Raw genomic sequence first — 20814 nt, 5'->3', positions numbered from 1 at the left:
ACAGAGTTCAATAAAATGCTCACAATATATAAAACCAACAAAGGAATCATATCCAGAATATATAAAGAACTCCTATAAGTCAATATGAAAAAGAGACAACACAATTAAAAAATAAGTGAAAGACCTGAGTAGGCATTTCACAAACAGGGATATCCAATGGCCAATAAATGTAAGAGAGGTGTTCAACCTTGTAAATCATCAGGAAAATATAAATTAAAAGCTTAACAGGCCAGGCATGGTGGCTCACGCCTATAATCCTAGCACTCTGGGAGGTCGAGGAGGGTGGATTGCTCGAGGTCAGGAGTTCCAAAGCAGCCTGAGCAAGAGTGAGACCCCGTCTCTACTATAAATAGAAAGAAATTAATTGGCCAACTAATATATATAGAAAAAATTAGGCAGGCATGGTGGCGCATGCCTGTAGTCCCAGCTACTCAGGAGGCTGAGGCAGTAGGATTGCTTGGGCCCAAGAGTTTGAGGTTGCTGTGAGCTAGGCTGACACCACGGCACTCACTCTAGCCTGGGCAACAAAGTAAGACTCTGTCTCAAAAAAAAAAAACAAAAACAAAACAACAACAAAAAAACAAACCACTTAATAACCTGCTACATATCCACAATAATGGCTAAAATTAAAAAGACTGACAATCTCAAGTGCTGACAAAAATGTATAGTGATGGGAATGACTACTCTGCTTGTGGGAGTGCAATTTGGTACAACTACTTTGGATGCTGTTTGGCAGAATCTTCTAAAGCTGAACATATATGAATCCTATTAATCAGCAATTCTACTCCTAAGTTTATATCCAACAGAAATGTACAGAAATATACAGCAAAGCAGCCAGGCACAGTGGCTCACATCTGTAATCCCAGCACTCTGGGAGGCCAAGGCGGGAGGATTGCTTGAGCTCAGGAGTTTCAGACCAGCGTGAGCAAGAGCGAGACCCCATCTCTACCATAAATAGAAATTAGCCAAACAACTAAAAGTAGAAAAAATGAGCCAGGCACGGTAGTGTGTGCCTGTAGTCCCAACTACCTGGGAGGCTGAGGCAGGAGGATTGCTTGAGCCTGGGAGTTGGAAGTTGCTGTGAGCTAGGGTGACACCACGGCACTCTAACTAGAGTGCCGTGGTGTCATCCTAGCCCAGGCAACAGAGTGAGACTCCGTCTCAAAAAAAAAAAACAAACAAAAAAAAACCCCAGCAAAGCAAGTATAAGAATATTCTTGGCCGGGTGCATTGGCTCACGCCTGTAATCCTAGCACTCTGGGAGGCTGAGGCAGGTGGATTGCTCAAGGTCAGGAGTTCAAAATCAGCCTGAGCAAGACCCCGTCTCTACCAAAAATAGAAAGAAATTAATTGACCAACTAAAAATATATATACACAAAAAATTAGCTGGGCATGGTGGTGCATGCCTGTAGTCCCAGCTACTTGGGACTGAGGCAGTAGGATCGCTGAGCCCAGGAGACTGAGGCTGCTGTGAGCTAGGCTGATGCCCCAGCACTCACTCTAGCCTGGGCGACAGAGTAAGACTCTGTCTCAAAACAAACAAACAAAACTTATATAATTTCATTACTTAAAGTTCAAAAACAGAAAAACTAAAGTGTTAGAAGTCGAGATAGAGGTGATATCTTCGTAAGGTACAAGAAAATGTTCTGTTAATTATTTTTTCACCTGAGTGCTTGGTTACACAACTATATTCACTTGTGATCATTCACCAATCAGTACACTTCTAATCTTCCATATGTATGTTATACTTCAATACAAAAGTACATTAAACAGTATTTTAAACCTTTTATCTCTGTTGGAATCAGGAAGTTGGCTAGTAAGTATGCTGTGACATGTGATGTTTACACAATGCCCCAAACCACACAGCTCATGTTTCTGAATATGCTGAAATCACCTGAGTGGTTTATTCTTAGACAATTCAATTCCTGATGATAGCATTTCTCTTGCTCTTTGATAGCAATAAAAAAGACTCAGAACAGTGTTGAATGTCTTTTTTTTTTTTTTTTTGAGACAGAGTCTCACTTTGTTGCCCAGGCTAGAGTGAGTGCCGTGGCGTCAGCCTGGCTCACAGCAACCTCAATCTCCGGGGCTCAGCGATCCTACTGCCTCAGCCTCCCGAGTAGCTGGGACTACAGGCATGCGCCACCATGCCCGGCTAATTTTTTGTATATATATTTTTAGTTGGTCAATTAATTTATTTCTATTTTTGGTAGAGACGGGGTCTTGCTCAGGCTGGTTTCGAACTCCTGACCTTGAGCAATCCGCCCGCCTCGGCCTCCCAAAGTGCTAGGATTACAGGCGTGAGCCACCGCGCCCGGCTGAATGTCTTAATGGTTGCTCCCTCTCATTAATTTCACAGAGCTCAAAGGCATGGAGATTAAAAAGTAGTTGAAACTACTTACTTTTTCCTTTCCAAGGCTGAACACTCCTCATCACACTCCAGCCTTGATAAGCAAATGAAAAAAAAAAAAACAAAGTCAGGGTACAGGCTTTATAGCTCCTACCCAGCAAGAAAAGAAGTCTTAGATAGTCAACCTGAAAACATAGCTGACTCTTGCCAAAGGACAACTCAGGCCAGGAAGAGTCTGTGAGGCTAGGTTCCACTAGCACCCCCTGCCCTGGGAATTTCATCATCTCCCTGGGACCCCAATCTAGGAATGGCTGGATGAGGTCCCTCTCAAGGACAGGTGGGCAGGCTTCTGGGTTATGGGGGTCAACGAGTCCTCACAGTGTTTCCTGGCTGCTCAGCCACCAAATGCTCCCCAAGTGCCCCTCTAACAGCCCAAATTCCCTCTCTAGATATAGCCACCACTCTGGTTCTGTATTCTCCTGTGGGTTAGGCATGAGACATCCAGACCTCTGCTTCTAGCTACCTTCTGTAGTGAGGCCTGGAAGGTCTCTTCTAGTCTTAGCTATATTTTGAGTAGGATTCATTGGGGTTGGAGTGGGCTTGGCCTCTTAACATCAAACGCCTACTGAACACTTACTGTGTGTGCAAGGCTCTACTGTGGGGGATCGAAATAAATGAATCATCAGTGCCCTCTAGACTACCTGAAGAAAGAAGGCATATATATCCATTTAAAAAATTACCTGGCTTGTTGAACTTCCTTCTTGGTAATTAACTTACTGATCTCCACAGAATCTCCAAGCTGCATGTCTGTTATTTTAGAGGCCATGGAAATAGCAGCTATTCTGAAATATAAAAATAAAGAGAAGAGGCATTGCAGTTTCACAAGAACCTGCCCATAGTGGGGATGCAGAAGACCTCTTTCAAAGCAAACGTATGACAATCTGTGTGGCCTTGGAAGCCCACCTATTATGAACTACCTGCATGTTATGTCGTATCTCCTCAATTAGATTCTAAGCAGCTATATAGGAAGCAATGAGGTGACCCAACTGCTCAGTACCCCCTTGAACATGCAGGCCTATGCCTGGCATCCAGTAAGTATTTGAACACAGCCAATCTGATATCTGCATACTCCTAAAGTCCTATATCTATGGCACATTTCTTCATCTAACCACAGATACACACAACCATTCTCTCACACCTCTACCTCTGTACTCAGATCCCTGTATGACTTCATAGGTCCCAAGACTTCAGAAGGCTGCAAAGATACCTCACAAAACAATCAGAAACCCCTATACCAGAAGAGGAGCACAGGATTTAGCCCTGGCTGTGCCACTTAGAATGTCAAAGCAATTCTAAATGGCAGAATGTTAAAGCAATTAATCTAACTTCAGGGCATCTTTCCTTTTTATGTAATAAGAGTAAGATGGAAAGGAGGAGGAGGAGGAGGAGAAATAAAAAGGGTATTTTAGGCCAGGTGTGGTGGCTCACGCCTATAATCCTAGCACTCTAGGAGGCCAAGGCAGGAAGATCGTTCAATGTCAGGATTTCAAGACCAGCCTGAGCAAGAGTGAGACCCCTCAGGAGGCTGAGGCAGGAGGATCGCCTGAACCCAGGAATTTGAGGTTGCTGTGAGTTAGGCTGATGCCACGGCACTCTACCCCGGGCAACAGAGTGAGACTCTGTCTCAAAAAAAAAAAAAAGGCTATTTTACAAACTAAAGTTAGGGAAGAAACGGTACATAAAGCAGCACTTTTTCTTTGAACCAAAGAAACTAGATTTTTAAAAAATTTCTTCAGGCTGGGCGCAGTGGCTCACGCCTGTAATCCTAGCACTCTGGGAGGCCGAGGCGGGCGGATTGCTCGAGGTCAGGAGTTCGAAACCAGCCTGAGCAAGAGCGAGACCCCGTCTCTACTATAAATAGAAAGAAATTAATTGGCCAACTAATATATATAGAAAATATTAGCCGGGCATGGTGGCGCATGCCTGTAGTCCCAGTTACTCGAGAGGCTGAGGCAGCAGGACTGCTTGAGTCCAGGAGTTTGAGGTTGCTGTGAGCGAGGCTGACGCCATGGCACTCACTCTAGCCTGGGCAACAAAGCGAGACTCTGTCTCAAAAAAAAAAAAAAAATTCTTCAAAAAACTTTCCAACCTCTAGAAAAGCTGCAAGTATTCTACAATAAACACATGTATCCCCTTCACCTAGGTACACCAGTTAATATTTAAGTAGCACTAACCTTTGATAAGTACTGGATGCTTCAGAGCAAATCACCATCTCTTTTCTTCGTCCACATTCGCACTGTAGCTCTACCTGAAATCAGATTTACATGGAGCAACTTTCAGCACATGGAAACCAGATGAGTAAGCAGGTTTCACTTTTATTTTTTTTATTTTATTTTTTTTTAGGTTTCACTTTTAAATCCTCTCTCAGATCAAACCATGGCAGAGAATAGAGAGTGAGTGGCAACTCTCCAAGATAGAAGAAACTAAACGTACATGCAAATTAACAACACAGTAGTTGACATGCTAGGAGGGAAGTGCCCTGGTCACAATGTACCTTTCTGGAAACTATTGTATTTCTGTTCTTAATCCCGGCTGATGGGACAGCCCTAGATGAAGTTTTCACCACTGATCCAGAGGTGGACACTTGACCCAGACCCAACTGAGGCCTAGCCAACTCCAGCTCATCCCACTGCTTTCACCTACTCAGGGTAGACTTGCCTTATCCCACAGGCTAGGCTAACTCTCCCATTTACATGCTTTCACAGCACCTTCCATAAGGGTGTGACGATTCCTCCATGACATGACAGTCATGATTAGTTAACTGAGAATGTAGCCCATCAAATTGTGAGGAACCATGTGTCTCTTGCTTGCTAATTTAGCCCCAGCACCTTGGATAATGTCTTACACAAGATAGGCATTTATATTAATAGGTGTGTTAAATAAGTGGATTAGATAGAGTCTCTTGAGAATTTGATATAAAGGAGGCAGAGACTGTGGTCAGGTGGCAGTACTTGCTGAATTAAAAGGCCAAAGCAAACTGGGTGGCCAGAAGCCTACATGATTTATATAACCTTTCTCTTGTTAACTTAACTTGCATTTCCTTACAACCAATGATCCCTGATTAAGAGGCATGCCCAGGGGCTACTGCAGACTGTTCTGGACTCACTAGCAGCCCCAGAACCACAGTCAACACCCCATCTGGGGCCACAAATACCTACCTTGGCTTTACAAGCAGTCACGGGGCAGGGTGAGCTGGGGTGGCAGGGTGCCATACACTGGTGGCCACAGTCAGCTCTGGGGGTGGTGCAGGGCTGCTTGCAGGCCTCATCCACAAGACATTCTCCTTTGTGACAGAGTCTCTGACACTTGTGCATCCCACACGGAAGCGTGGCACTGCAGGGTAACCCGCAAGAGATATCAACCAGGTGACAGGGTATGTTGCTTCGTAACTAGGAGAGACAGAAATAGCCAGATTCTCATCTCCATGTGGGATTTAGGGTAAATTTTAACTTCCTCTTAAAACATTTCTGAACTTTTAAAATATTTTTTTAAAAAGCTCTTATCTGAAAAAAATTAGTTTGATTTTCAAAGTTTGAAAGGTTAGTTTGAGCAGAAAACAAATCTGAACTTTATTTAATAATAATGCTTGTTATGATCCAAAAGGATTTGTGGCAGAAGCCAAAAATGTAACCTGGGACATAAACTTTCCAAGGTGGCAACAAGCAAATGGAAACAGATCACTAGGGAGTACCTGAAAAATGCTAAGACTAACTGAGAGGATCAGGTATCTTTCCCTTCCTATCCAAACTGCTATGGCTTTGAGTTGACAGACCAACCCTTGCAATGGCTGGGGTGGAAGGCAACCTTGGCCCAGGGTTCTGAGACTGCTGACAGGGTTGTTTTATGTAATTAAACATTCAGATCTCTTCACATCTCCCAACTCATGGTCTCCATAGCTTCAGGCAGTCCTGTCCTTTAAAAAATTAATAGGCAACAGGCAATGGAATCCCCAGTTCAATTTTTTCTTGAAAAATTGTCTGCTTCTAGGCTTGCCAAATGCAGGAAAAACTGCTGGAATTTTGCTCCTGTGGGACCAAAGGTTACTCTTTTTTTTTTTTTTTTTTTTTGAGACAGAGTCTCTCACTTTTTGTTGCCCAGGCTAGAGTGAGTGCCGTGCCGTCAGCCTAGCTCACAGCAACCTCAAACTCCTGGGGCTCAAGCAATCCTACTACCCCAGCCTCCCGAGTAGCTGGGACTAAGGCATGCGCCACCATGCCCGGCTAATTTTTTCTATATATATATATATATTAGTTGGCCAATTAATTTCTTTCTATTTATAGCAGAGACAGGGTCTCACTCTTGCTTAGGCTGGTTTTAAACTCCTGACCTCGAGCAATCCACCCTCCTCGGCCTCCCAGAGTGCTAGGATTACAGGCGTGAGCCACAGCACCCGGCCCAAAGGTTACTCTTATGTATTCACTCAAATTCTTTCAAGAACTCTCAAAATGAGAAATATATTTCTGCAGTGATGCATAACTTCCACTTTTGAAGAAGCTTCTGAAGGCCAGGACAAACATGCTTCCAATAACTCTAGAATCAGTATTTGGTAGAATGTAGTTCCCAATCATTAAACCTTACCTATTCTATTGCCAGGGGATGGGGATAATTTTTGTACATGCTCTGTCCTGTCACCCTCTCCACACATTATTTGCCTATTGTCCCACTATTCTTTAGGATGTTACTTCCTCCAGAAAACCTTCACCAGGTAGGGAGCCCTTCTGTTCCCCTCAGTATTCTGTATTTCCCACATTGCTGCAATTACCTGTTTGCGTGTCTGCCTCCCACCCCAAAGTGAAGGCTCCATAAGGGCAGGGGTCATATCGGTCTCATTCACTTCTGAATCACCCAAATCTAGCCTGTCACCTACCATACAGTAGGGTCTCAATATCTGGATAAAGTTTGAATAAGTCATCAACACAGAGATGATACATGGATGTCTTAGAATGGATAAACTCAAAGAGGAAGTGAGATTTATAGAGGAAGAATAAACATCAAGGACTTGAGAACCACCCACAGGAAATAAGTGGAGAAAAATATGTCCATCAATATAAGAAAAGAATACTGAAAGGATGTTGTTATAGATGTCAAGAGAGTGTCAAGAATTGTTGGCCAACATGTTATAAAACAGTATAATCCTAAGCAGAGTAGGGAAAAGTGTTTACCACACATGCCTAGTAGTTTTACACCACAAAGTTAATAAGCATCATTTCTTTCTCAGTAGCAGAATTATATCTTCTCAACTGTCTACAATGAATATGCATTTTTTTAAATAAAAGAAAACTTTAAGTGTTTTAAAGAGTCTATAAAACTCTTTGACAATGCCAAATATGGTTTCGAGTTTAAGAATCAGGGTGAAAGTCTTTCAAGGTACCAGCAACATAGAAGTGTAGGTGAGACTAAAGGAAGGCACATTGGCCCAGTGGTCAGGATGGGCAGTTGCACAGGGAGAAGGAACAGTGAGTGGCAGGTGGTGGAGAGTCCACTTCTACTCTTGGGATGCTCTCACTGAAACACCTTTCCCCATGCTGGTTAATCTAGTTCTCTCTGAACACAGTACATGTTCTCAAGGCCAAGTGGTTGAATTTCATTTGGTTGTAACCAGATTAAAAAATAACAGCACTCAAGGTCAGGAGTTCAAAACCAGCCTGAGCAAGAGCGAGACCCCGTCTCTACTAAAAATAGAAAGAAATTAATTGGCCAACTGATATATATATAAAAAATTAGCCGGGCATGGTGGCACATGCCTGTAGTCCCAGCTACTCGGGAGGCTGAGGCAGGAGGATCGCTTGAGCCCAGGAGTTTGAGGTTGCTGTGAGCTAGGCTGACGCCATGGCACTCACTCTAGCCTGAACAACAAAGTGAGACTCTGTCTCAAAAAAAAAAAAAAAAAAAAAAAAAAAACAAACATTTGGCCGGGCGCTGTGGCTCACGCCTGTAATCCTAGCACTCTGGGAGGCCGAGGCGGGCGGATTGCTCAAGGTCAGGAGTTCAAAACCAGCCTGAGCAAGAGCGAGACCCCGTCTCTACTATAAATAGAAAGAAATTAATTGGCCAACTGATATATATATAAAAAATTAGCCGGGCATGGTGGCGCATGCCTGTAGTCCCAGCTACTCGGGAGGCTGAGGCAGAAGGATCACTCAAGCCCAGGAGTTTGAGGTTGCTGTGAGCTAGGCTGACGCCACGGCACTCACTCTAGCCTGGACAACAAAGTGAGACTCTGTCTCAAAAAAAAAAAAAAAAAAAAAAAAAACCAGCAAAAAAGATTCAAAATGGTACCTACTATATGATTCTGCTTATGTGACATTCTTTTTTCTAATTTTTAATTTTTTATTATGGGTACATGATAATAGTTGTGTATTTTTATACGGTACATGTGGTGTTTTGATACAGGTATACAATGTGAATTAATCAAATCTGAGTAGTTGGGGTATTCATTATCTCAGGCATTTCTTTGTGTTAGGAACATTACAATTCTACTATTTTACTTATTTTAAAGTATACCCTAGCTTATTGTTGATTATAGTAACTTTATTGTGCAATCAAATATCATTCTAACTATCTAACTATATTTTTGCACCCATTAACCATCTCTACTTTATCCCCTCCTCCCCACTCCCTTTCCCAGCCTCTGGTAGCCATCATTCTATTATCTGTCTCCATGAGATCAATTGTTTCTATTATTTAGCTCCCACATAAGAGTGAGAACATATGAAATATATCTTTCTGTGTTTGGCTTATTTCACTTAACATAATAATGTTCTCTAGTTCCATCCATGTTGTTGCAAATGGCAGGATTTCATTATTTTTTTGTGGCTGTATACCATTGTGCACATGTACCACAATTTCTTTATCCATTCATCTGTTGATGAACACTTAAGTTGATTCCGTATCTTGGCTACTATGAATAGTGCTGCAATAAACATGGGAGTGCAGATATGTTTTTTGATATACTGAATTCCCCTCCTTCGGATATATACCCAGCAGTGGGATTGCTGAATCATATGGTAGTTCTTGTTTATGTGACACTCTTAAAAAGTAAAACTTTGGGACAGACAACTGATCATTGGTCGTCAGGGCCTAGAGGTGGAGTAGGGGATGACTATAGAGGAGCATGAAGGAGCGTTTGGGTGTGACTGAAAGGTACATTTTCACTGTTGTAGTGACTGTGCGTACACTTTTGTTAAAACTCACAGATCTGTACACTAAAAAGGATAAATTCTGTTGTTAAAACTCACAGATCTGTACACTAAAAAGGATAAATTCTGTTGTATACAAATTTTATTTAAGAAAAAAAAAGAAAAAGGGCAATAGACAGCTTCTATTTCTTAAAATACATTTGGGAAATGTTGACAGTAACAACTCTTAGGTAATTAAATCATAAATCTTATTCATTAAGATCAAATTAATGATTAAATCATGGTCCTGTGTCCACAATGATGAACACTTGAGAGAGAAAACTTACCTCATGTTTGCCCATGCACCACTTCTGAGTTAGGAAAGTACAAGGGGGGCACTTCTCCTCACTGTGACAAGAATGATATACTACAGAGACAGAAAGGCAACATCAGGAATAATTTCTAAATAAAGCAATATTATACATGTTATAAATGGCATATGACATGAAACTTTTAAATTCAGGAGCTAGGAGTACTTTTTTAAATGGTCACAGGAAAGTAAAAAGAACTTGGCTTTACATTAAAGTGTTGAAGGATTAGTATGAGTGAGAAAAAGAAACCCAACTGAGGGGGAAGAGATATGCCAAAATACAGAAGCAGAGGAGGCAGCTTTCCCACCTCATCTCTTGCAGCACAGCCATGTGGTCTGTTCATCCTCCTGTATCATTTTTTTTTTTTGGCCCTACCTTGTACAGCAACTGCTCACTTTTGCTCATATATCTTTGCTATCGATTCTGTCTAAAATGCTTCTGCTGTCTCCTTCCAATTTCTTTATTGCTTATATGGGGCAGTTCATCAAAACTCATTTCCTACAACAAAATCTTCCTTGGCTGACCACACTCTAGCCTGAGCTCCCTCACACTCCCTGATGGTTTCAGTGCTTATGTAGGTGGGTTGCTGTCGTCTCATAAGAAGGTTGGTTTTGTCATGTGTTATGTGTACTTAACTACCATCCCTCTTCCTCTCAGGGAGAACATAAGAACCTCAAGATCATGTGCTATTTTTTTGTTCTTCTGAAGCACACTGTGTCTGACACCATGCCGTATATACAATAAACACTTAAGAAAATGGAAATGTGGGTCTAGCATGGTGGTTCATGCCTGTAAACCTAGCACTGTGGGAGACCGAGCAGGAAGGATGGCTTGAGCTCAGGAGTTCAAGACCAGCCTGAGCAAAAGCAAGGATCCATATCTACAAAAAATAGAAAAAACTAGCCAGGTGTGGTGGCAAGTGCCTGTAGTCCCAGCTACTTGGGAGGCTGAGGCAGGAGGATTGCTTGAGCCCAGGAGTTTGGGGTTGCCATGAGCTATGCTGACACTATGGTGCTCTAGCCCAGGTGATGTAGTAAGACTTTGTCTCAAAAAAAAGAAAATGGAAATGAATGCTGAACAAAAAGCAGGCTAAAATAACACAATTCACAAAAATGGTTAACTTCTTACTATGGATATTGCTCAGCAGAATTTGGACTTCATCTGTAATACCTGCAAGTGAGTGTAAAGGAAGGAATGGGTGGGTATTTGACTGGGTGGCTTCATGCTGGCATGAATGCCACAGGAGGGCCTTGTAAACTATGCTGGGAGGGCCATCCTAAGGTCTCCAGGGAAGGAATGAACTTTTCACTTCATGAAGCATTTACTTAATTCTGTTTTACTCTATTAATTTAAAAAATTAAGAGCTAATTGTCTAGTTTGAACATCACTAGAAAAATAAAGAAAAAAAAAAGAGCTATTGTCTATTTATAAGTCTGAATCATATGGTCAGGCTTATTGTGAGTATCACATCTGGTGCCTTGAGTTATTACTGGTTTGCCTCTGGGACTTGGTAAAATAAAATGATGGACCCAATATGGTCCTAGAGGAAAGCCAGCAACTAGACTTGACAGACATGAAAAACTGGTGACATCAAGTAGCTGTTGGCCTGGTAGCTCAGCAGTTTATCAGAGAAAAACTGGAAACAACCTAACTGTCCAGCAACACATGTCTGACTGAATAAATTATAGCTCATCCATGTAACAGGACACTTAACTGCCATTAAAAATCTATATTGTAGGAGGCCGAGGCGGGCGGATTGCTCGAGGTTGGGAGTTCGAAACCATCCTGAGCGAGACCCCGTCTCTAGTAAAAATAGAAAGAAATTAATTGACCAACTAAAATTATATATACAAAAAATTAGCCGGGCATGGTGGTGCATGCCTGTAGTCCCAGCTACTTGGGAGGCTGAGGCAGGAGGATTGCTTGAGCCCAGGAGTTTGAGGTTGCTGTCAGCTAGGCTGACGCCACGGCACTCACTCTAGCCAGAGCAACAAAAGTGAGACTCTGTCTCAAAAAAAAAAAAAAATCTATATTGTAGAAAAATACTCATTGACAAGCAGAGAGACTAAAAATATAAGAGGAAAAAATCTGCTTCAAATTATTAAATACAATAGGATCCCACATTTATTTTAGGAAAAAATGCAAATATATATATTTGAATGTGGAAAATGACCCTGAAAAATACGCACTAAAGTGTAACTCTTCAAAGGTGACATAATAGATAATTTCATTTCAATCTTTTGACTTTATCTCTATTTTCTTTATTTTTATATAATAAATACATTGCTTCTGTAACAACAACAACAAAGTCACTTTTAATTTTATAAAAAGATGCTCAACTTTAAAATATGCACCGAAGTGGAGCCCACAAAGAAAGAAATTCCTGAGAGACAAGAACTTTTCAGGTGTATTTGACATCCTTAGAATAAAGCAATGGAGGGCAGTAGGATTCCCAGCTGTGGCCCAGATCACACATCCACCTTCACAGAAACAGCCCCTGAGCATGGGGAGCAGGGGGAAGCCATCACAGCATGACCTTAGAGCAGTGAAGACACAGCAACATCCTAAATGACATGGTGTAAGCAGGTTGGGAAGTGCAGGTGTAAGATGAAACTCACCTGGATGGTCACATTCATGGACTCTGGCGCAGGTTTGGGTACACTCAGGGGGCCTAGTACCACAGGGAACTGGAGGGTAGATCACTGATGCACCACAGTGGCAGGTTAATTCATCAAAACCTGGAGGGGCAGCAGGTGAAACAAAACAATTATTCATGAGTTTGAGATATGCACATACATATTTATACATACATATTTTTATGCTTGCATTTTTTAGAGGAGAATTTGAGTTTCTTTTTAATTAAAACCAAGCAAGTAAAAAAGGCACACACACATATGAATTGTTCCATTTCCTACTATGAACATGACAACTTCCCAGTACTTTTCTCAATCATTTTTAATTAGATTGGAGGTTGTATTAATGATTATTTAATATTACAATATGAAATTTGTCAACATTTCAAAGATCTGCATAACCCAGTGAACAATTATTTTCTAAATGATCAGTGTATGCCATTATAAAATCATGCATGGGTAAAAGATCCATTCAAAGTACAAGATCCCATTTTAGCAACTGTAGCCAATAAAAAGCAAACAAATAAAACACAAAAATCACAAAGTATAAAAAAGACCAATGGATTTTAACGTGACAGAGAACAAAAACAAAAACACTGACTCAAGTCCTTTCTGAAATAAGGTTGAGTTTTGGTATAATTTCAAAGAAGAATATCCATAATCATTTGAAAATTTTTTTTTTTTTTGAGACAGAGTCTCTGTTGTCCTGGGTTAGAGTGCGATGGTGTTAGCCTGGCTCACAAACAACCTCAAACTCCTGGGCTCAAGTGATTCTCTTGCCTCAGCCTCCCAAGTAGCTGGGACTACTGGCATGTGCCACCATGCCCAGTTAATCAGACTGAATGAGAAGTAGATCAGAGAATTCAGCTATCTTCTATTAAACCAGGCATCTGCTATTCTATTTTGTTAAAAATATAGTTAATTTTCTAAAAATATTATGGTACTTATATACATGCAATGAATATATATTATTTTAAAATGAACTAATGAATCAATTAGTTTTTAAATTTCTCAGTTTGGGGCTGTGATCATGCCACTGAATTCCAGCCTAGGTAACAGAGACCCTTCTCAAAAGAAAAAAAAACCTCTCAGTTGTAATTTCTTTCTGACGTGAGTTATATTTATCTATATCCACCATATTAAAAATTAAAACTGGCTGGGTGTGGTGGCTCACACTTGTAATCCCAGCACTTTGGTAAGCCAAGGCAGGATGACTGCTTGAGCCTAGGAATTTGAGACCAATTTGGCCAACATAGCAAGATCTTATCTGCATAAAAAATACAAAACTTTCAGACATGGTGGCATGTGCCTGTAGTCCCAGCTACTCGGGAAGCTAAGGCAGGAGGATTGCTTGAGCTCAGGAGTTAGAGGTTGCAGTGAACTATGATGATGCAACTGCACTTTAGCCTGGGCGAAAAAGTGTGACCCTGTCTCAAAAAAAAAAAAAAAAATCCACACCAATTTAAGCAAATCAATCTTGAGACACTCACTGGCTTGCCAGCATATCTGGCAGTTCCCACGATGACAAGGTTCTTCACACCTATGAAGGCCACAACAGAGTTTCCTCCCACAAATCAAAGGACACTTGTGCTCCTTATCCTGGAAACAGAGATTTATATTTGTTCACAAAATGGTCTCCATTTTATATTTTCCATAACAAGCAGGTTAATAGAATAGCTTCAAAATAATCAAGAGAAGGAGAAATAGGTGGGGATATGGATGAAACAAGATTAGTTATGAGTTCATCACTACTGAAGCTGGATGTTATATATATGGGACTCACTATACTGTTCTCTCTGCTTTTGTATACATTTGAAATTTTTGATAATAAGAGGAAGTCATCAAGCCTTAAAACTGGTTTTATAAGTCTTGGTTACAGCACAACTTTATCACTCTTTACCTTGTCAATATATAAATTTAAAAAATAATAATTATGTATTTAATATACATACATATACATGTATATGTACTTCCTTGCTGGTTATCTTGTTATATGTGTGAATGTACATATACACACATAATATACACATAATATATATGACAAGATAACACATTACCAATAACCAGGTAATGTATCCTTTAATTAGTTTCATAGGAGTAAATATTTCAAATAAAGAAACTTGCTCCCTTTAAAAAATGTCACACTCATTTTACCTACTGATATGACCTAAGGAATATATGAAACCTGAAGCCTGAGTTGCTAAGTCTAGGCCAGCCTGTGTTGGGACAATACACAGTGTCCTACAGAAAACTGTGCTCATCTGGTGGTCTTGATCTCTGAGGCCTGAGTCCATCTGTCTTTCTTCTTTCTTTTCCTCTGTGTTGTTACCAGATGCCACTGGCTGAGTTCTTGAGCTGGCTGAGGCCTTAAAAGGCCCAGTCTGGTTCCCTGCTGAGTGGGTACAGGGACTATGAGAACTTTCTGATTGCTGCTTATGGGTCCCTCCCAATGATTTCTCAATCTGGGCTGCATTCCAGATGGCTGAAGCTTACAGAAGCCCAGCACCTGGATGAAAGGAATCTGAATATGTCTGATGATAAATCCACTTACCACACAGCATATCTCATTACATTTATGCCGTCCACACAACCGTTTCTTGTTACACCGCTTGTCACACATAAATGTAGCATCTGCTGTAGACAATTTAAAAGAAAAAAACAGACAAAGGATATGAAGATTCATTCAACAAATATTTGAGTGACCATAGGCTGAAAAATTAAAAATGTAACAATGTAAATAAACTAGCGATAATGAAAACACATATTAAAACATCATTTTCACTTGTCGAACTGTTAAACATTAGAAGGGAAAATAGCAAGTCTGATTAATACATAGTATGGGTTAAGGTGTGCACTCATCTTAGTAGATGGGTGTATAAACTTTTGGAGTACAGTTGTCCCTTGATATCTGTGAGGGACTGGCTCCAAGATCTCCCTTAGATAGCAAAATCCACACATACTCATTAGCATATAATCATCCTCCCTTATACTCTAAATCATCTCTAGATTATTCATAATACCTAATACAATGTAAATGATATGTAAATAGTTGTTATATTGTTTAGGGAATAATGACAAGAAAAAAACTGTACATGTTCAGTACAGATACAATTTTATTTTTTTGAATATTTTTGATCTGTGGTTGGTTGAATTCATGGATATGGAACCCGTGGATAAGGAAGGCAGACTCTCTATATATATGTATCTATAAAGAATTTAAGTGGTAATCCTATTTTAAGGAATCCTTTCTACAAATACCCTTTCAGAAGTGGTTAGGACATCAAAGGCATAAGCAAGAAAAGAAAAAACATATAAACTGACTTCATCAAAATCAAAAGCTTTTGTGCATCAAAGGACACCACAAAGAAAGTAAAAAAAACAACAACCCACATAATGGGAGAAAACATTTGCAAATATATCTCCGAAGGGTCCAAGATTTAAAATATAAAGAACTCTTTCAACTCAACAACAAAAAGACAAACGACCCAATTAAAAATGGGCAAAGACTTTAAGAAATCCTTTCTCAAAGAAGATAAACGAATGGCCAGCAACTACATGAAAAAATGTTCAAAATCATTAGTCATTAGGGAAATGCAAATCTAAACCACAATAAGATATTACTTCACACCCACTTAGGATGGCTATAATTTCTTTTTTTTTTCTTTTTTGAGACAGAGTCTCACTTTGCTCAGTGTCTATAGGTGAGTGTGTAACTGCAAGCTGTAGGGTATGTGTGTGTGCGTGTGTGTCTGTGTGTGTGGCGGGGGACACATCAGCACATGTGTGAATCTGCCCTATGTGATTGCTAAACCTCACCTCTTTGGGCATGAACCACCTCTGGGACTAGGAAGCCCTTCTTTCTTTTTTTTTTTTTGAGATGGAGTCTCTGTTGCCCCGGCTAGAGTGCTGTGGTGTCAGCCTAGCTCACAGCAACCTCAAACTCCTGGGCTCAAATGATCCTGCTGCCTCAGCCTCCCGAGTAGCTGGGACTATAGGCATGCGCCACCATGCCCGGCTAATTTTTTGTATATATTTTTAGTTGGCCAATTAATTTCTTTCTATTTATAGTAGAGATGGGGTCTCGCTCTTGCTCAGGCTGGTTTGGAACTCCTGACCTTGAGCGATCCTCCTGCCTCGGCCTCCCAGAGTGGTAGGATTACAGGTGTGAGCCACTGTGCCAGGCCAGGATGGCTATAATTTCAAAACCCAGAAAATAAGTGTTGGCAAGGATGGTGAGAAATTGGAACTCACAAACATTGCTGGTGGGAATGTAAAATGGTAGAGTTAATATGGTAAATAGTATGGCAGTTCTTCAAAAAACTAAACACAATTACTGTAGGATCCAGCAATTCTACTCCTAGGTATAGACACCAAAGAAATAAAAATAGGTATTCAAACAAAAATGTCTGTACAAATGTTCACAGCAGCACTATTCACAATAGTCAAACAGTGGAAACAATTCAAATATCCATCGACTAATGAATGAATGTGGCATATTCATAAAACAGAATATTATTCAGCTATACAAAGGAGTGAAGTACTGATATGTGCTACAACACGATAAACCTTGGAAACATGATAAGAGCTGGGCATAAAAGGTTATATATGTCTCCATTTATGTAAAATATTCAAAAATGGTAAATCTATAAACAAAGCAGATTAGTGGCTGCTTGGGAGGAGGCTGAGTGGACAGTGCCTGCTTAATAAATACAGTGTTTCCTTTTGGGGTGATAAAAATGTTTTGGAACTAGATTATGAATGTACTAAATGCCACTGAACTGTACATTTGAAATGGTTAATGCCATGTTATGTGAATTTTATCTAAAAAAAAAAAAGTGGCCTAGATGCTGAAGTATTTATAGATGAAAGAATATTTGAGACTTGTTTTCAATGTTCTTCAGCTAAAATAAAATGTAAGGAGAGAGGGATGGATGAAATGAGAGATAAAATGTTCACAACTGATGATGAAAGGTGATAGATATGTAAGGGATCCTTACTAGTCTCTCAACTTTCATATATGATTGAAATTTTTCATCACGAAGTAATAAAAAGTGGGACAGGATAGATACTACACTATTAGTAATGGGGGAAAACTGGAGACAGCCTAAATGACCATCAAAAGGGCCAACATGAACTACAATATGGTAGACCTACATGTGGAATACTCTGCAAGATACAGCACTTGACACACTGATATGGAAAAATGTCTTTGATATATTAGTGAGGGAAAATACCAAGGTACAGATTAGTATGAATCAAAATTTAGGGGGAAAAAACCAAAACTACATTGACATATGTATACTTATATGAACAGAGTAAAACATCTGAAACCATACCTAACTAACTACTGAGAGTAGTTTCATCAGGGGAGTGGAATTAGGAGGTAAAAAATGGGTGAGGGCATATTTTCATTTTTCACTTTACATATATATATTTTTTACTCCAAAGGTGTATTAATTTTTTCAAATTATGTATTTAATAACCAAAAAATTTTTTTTTTTTTTGAGACAGAGTCTCACTCTGTTGCCTGGGCTAGAGTGCCATGGCGTCAGCCTAGCTCACAGCAACCTCAAACTCCTGGGCTCAAGCAATCCTTCTGCCTCAGCCTCCCGAGTAGCTGGAACTACAGGCATGCGCCACCATGCCCAGCTAATTTTTTGTATATATTTTTAGTTGGCCAATTAATTTCTTTCTATTTTTAGTAGGGACGGGGTCTCGCTCTTGCTCAGGCTGGTGTCGAACTCCTGACCTTGAGTGATCCGCCCGCCTTGGCCTCCCAGAGTGCTAGGATTACAGGCGAGAGCCACTGTGGCCGGCCAATAACCAAAATTTTAAATATGGTTTTCCGGCAGATATTGCTGGTTACTTCCCACATAGTCACCCCCTGCCTCCTTCAGGCTAAGAGAACCTTAACTTTCTTCAGAAGTTGAGTGTCCATGTGCTTCTTAGTTTTAGAGGTGAATGCTGAATAGTCTTGCCCACCACAGTAATTCCATTTACTTTGCTAGTGACAGGTTTACACTGAAGCATGTGATACAAAGTGTACTGAGGACCTTTCAGGACTACTTTCTTTGCTCTAAAAAAGGAGGAGAAGAAGCTGGGGACTGTGGCTCACACTTGTAATCCCAGCACTTTGGGAGGCTGAGGCAAAAGGACTGCCTGAGGCCAAGAGTTCAAGACCAGCCTGGGGAACATAGTGAGACCCTGTCTCTACAAAAAATAAAAAAAATTAGCCAAAAGCTGAGACAGGAGGATTGCTTGAGCCCAGGATTTTGAGGCTGCAGTGAGCTATAATAAGGCCACGGCACCCTAGCCTAGCCCAGGCAACAGAGTGAGACCGTGTCTCAAAAAAAAAAAAAAAAAAAAAAAAGAAAGATAAAATAGACGAAGTGGGCCAAAATGGCCAAACATTATATAAAACCCTCCAGAGATCATAGATCATTCCCCCGAGGGAACACCAAATTTATTATTCATGTAAGAAAGCACCTTCATGAGAACCAAAAATCAGTCCGCCAAGGCAGTAGGTACCACCAGCAGGCTGCAAAAGTTGCAGCATTACTGGGCTTGGGGTGCCCTCTAGTGCTGATATGGCCACAGTGATCAAAGACTTGGATCACAACTCTTAATTCCTTTTGATTATCTCCAAAGCCTTCTCAAGGACGAGTTCAAACAAGGTCAGATTGTGAAGATTAGAATAAATTCCAAACTCTTCAATACCCAGATATCAACAAACATCCACAAACATCAAGAACATACAGACTGAACTCCTTGTTCTACTACTTTCCCCCCTTCTCACTACTATATTTCATTAGTCAAAAAAAAAAAAAAAGCCCGAAACACAAAGAACACCTAGGAAAACATGACTTCACCAAGTAAACTAAATATGGTAGTGTGACCAAATCCTAGAGATGGATATATGACCTGTTAGACAAAGAATTCAAAAATAGCTCTTCTGAAAAAGCTCAATGAACTTCAAGACAATGCAGAGGAATTCAGAAGCCTATCAGAGATATTCAATGAAGAGACTTAAATCATAATTTTAAAAAAACAGAAATTCTGGAGCTGAAAAACTAAACTGACAAATTGAGAAATGCATCAGAATCTCACAACAGCAGAACATATGGAGCAGAAGAAAGAACTAGTGAGCTTGAAGATAGGCTATTTGAAAATACACAGAAGAGAAAAAAGAAAAAAGAATCAAAAAAGAACAAAGCATGCCTACAAGATTTAGAAGATAGCCTCAAAAGGGCAAATTTAAGAATTATTGGCTTTAAAGGGGAGGGAGAGAGAAAGATTGGGGTACCAAGTTTATTCAAAGAAATATAATAATACCAGAGAACTTTCCAAACCTAGAGAAAGATCTCAATATTCAGGTACAAGAAGGTCATAGAACATCAAGCAAATTTAACCCAAACAAGACTCAAGGCATTTAATAATCAAGCTCCTAAAAGGTCATGGGTAAAGAAAAGGTCCTGGCTGGGCGCAGTGGCTCACAGCCTGTAATCCTAGCACTCTGGGAGGCCTAGATGGGAGGATTGCTTGAGGTCAGGAATTCAAAACCAGCCTGAGCAAGAGCAAGACCCCATCTCTACTATAAATAGAAAGAAATTAATTGGGCAACTAATATATACAGAAAAAATTAGCCGGGCATGGTGGCGCATGCTTGTAGTCCCAGCTACTCGGGAGGCTGAGGCAGAAGGATTGCTTGAGCCCAGGAGATTGAGGTTGCTGTGAGCAAGGCTGATGCCACGGCACTCACTCTAGCCTGGGCAACAAAGCGAGACTCTGTCTCAAAAAAACAAAAACAACAACAACAAAAAAGAAAAGGTCCTAAGAGAAGCATGAAAACAGAAAACCAATAACAGATATAGGAGCTTAACCGAATAAGTGAAAGGTCTCTACAAAGAAAACTATAAAACATTAATGAAAGAAATTGAAGAGGACATAAAAAAATGGAAAGATATTTCATGCTCGTGGATCAGATCAATCATGTTAAAATGTCCATACTTCCCAAAGCAATCTACAGATTCAATGCAGTCCTCATCATAATACCAACAACATTCTTCACAGAAATAGCAAAAATAATTTTAAAACTTACATGGAACCAGAAAAAACCCAGGATACACGAAGCTACCTTGAGCAAAAAGAACAAAACTGGAGGAATCAGATTAACTGACTTCAAATTATACTACAGAGCTGTAGTAACCAAAACAGCACGGTAATGGCAATAAAAACAGACACATAGATCAATGGAACAGAATAGAGAATCCAGAAATAAATCC

At 40.2% G+C, this 20814-nt stretch overlaps 1 protein-coding gene across 2 annotated transcripts in view; it reads right to left on the bottom strand.

Moving 5' to 3' along the window:
- Positions 1–20814, bottom strand: part of NFX1 (nuclear transcription factor, X-box binding 1) — an 84284-nt gene that overhangs the window by 11619 nt on the left and 51851 nt on the right. The window contains exons 12-19 of one of the 2 annotated variants that reach the window (XM_076008799.1): positions 15084–15166; positions 14023–14131; positions 12518–12637; positions 9876–9955; positions 5569–5799; positions 4585–4658; positions 3091–3192; positions 2403–2444 (exon numbers count right to left, since the gene is read on the bottom strand). In XM_076008799.1, coding sequence (XP_075864914.1) covers positions 2403–2444; positions 3091–3192; positions 4585–4658; positions 5569–5799; positions 9876–9955; positions 12518–12637; positions 14023–14131; positions 15084–15166 — 841 coding nt within the window. The remainder of the gene's footprint in view (positions 1–2402; positions 2445–3090; positions 3193–4584; positions 4659–5568; positions 5800–9875; positions 9956–12517; positions 12638–14022; positions 14132–15083; positions 15167–20814) is intronic. The other variant, XM_012770166.3, reaches the window with a different exon arrangement.

This window comes from Microcebus murinus, chromosome 12, assembly GCF_040939455.1.
Source record: "Microcebus murinus isolate Inina chromosome 12, M.murinus_Inina_mat1.0, whole genome shotgun sequence".
NCBI lineage: Eukaryota > Metazoa > Chordata > Mammalia > Primates > Cheirogaleidae > Microcebus > Microcebus murinus.
The sequence above is the reverse complement of the archived record's forward strand: the minus strand, read 5'-3'. Positions and strand labels throughout refer to the sequence as shown.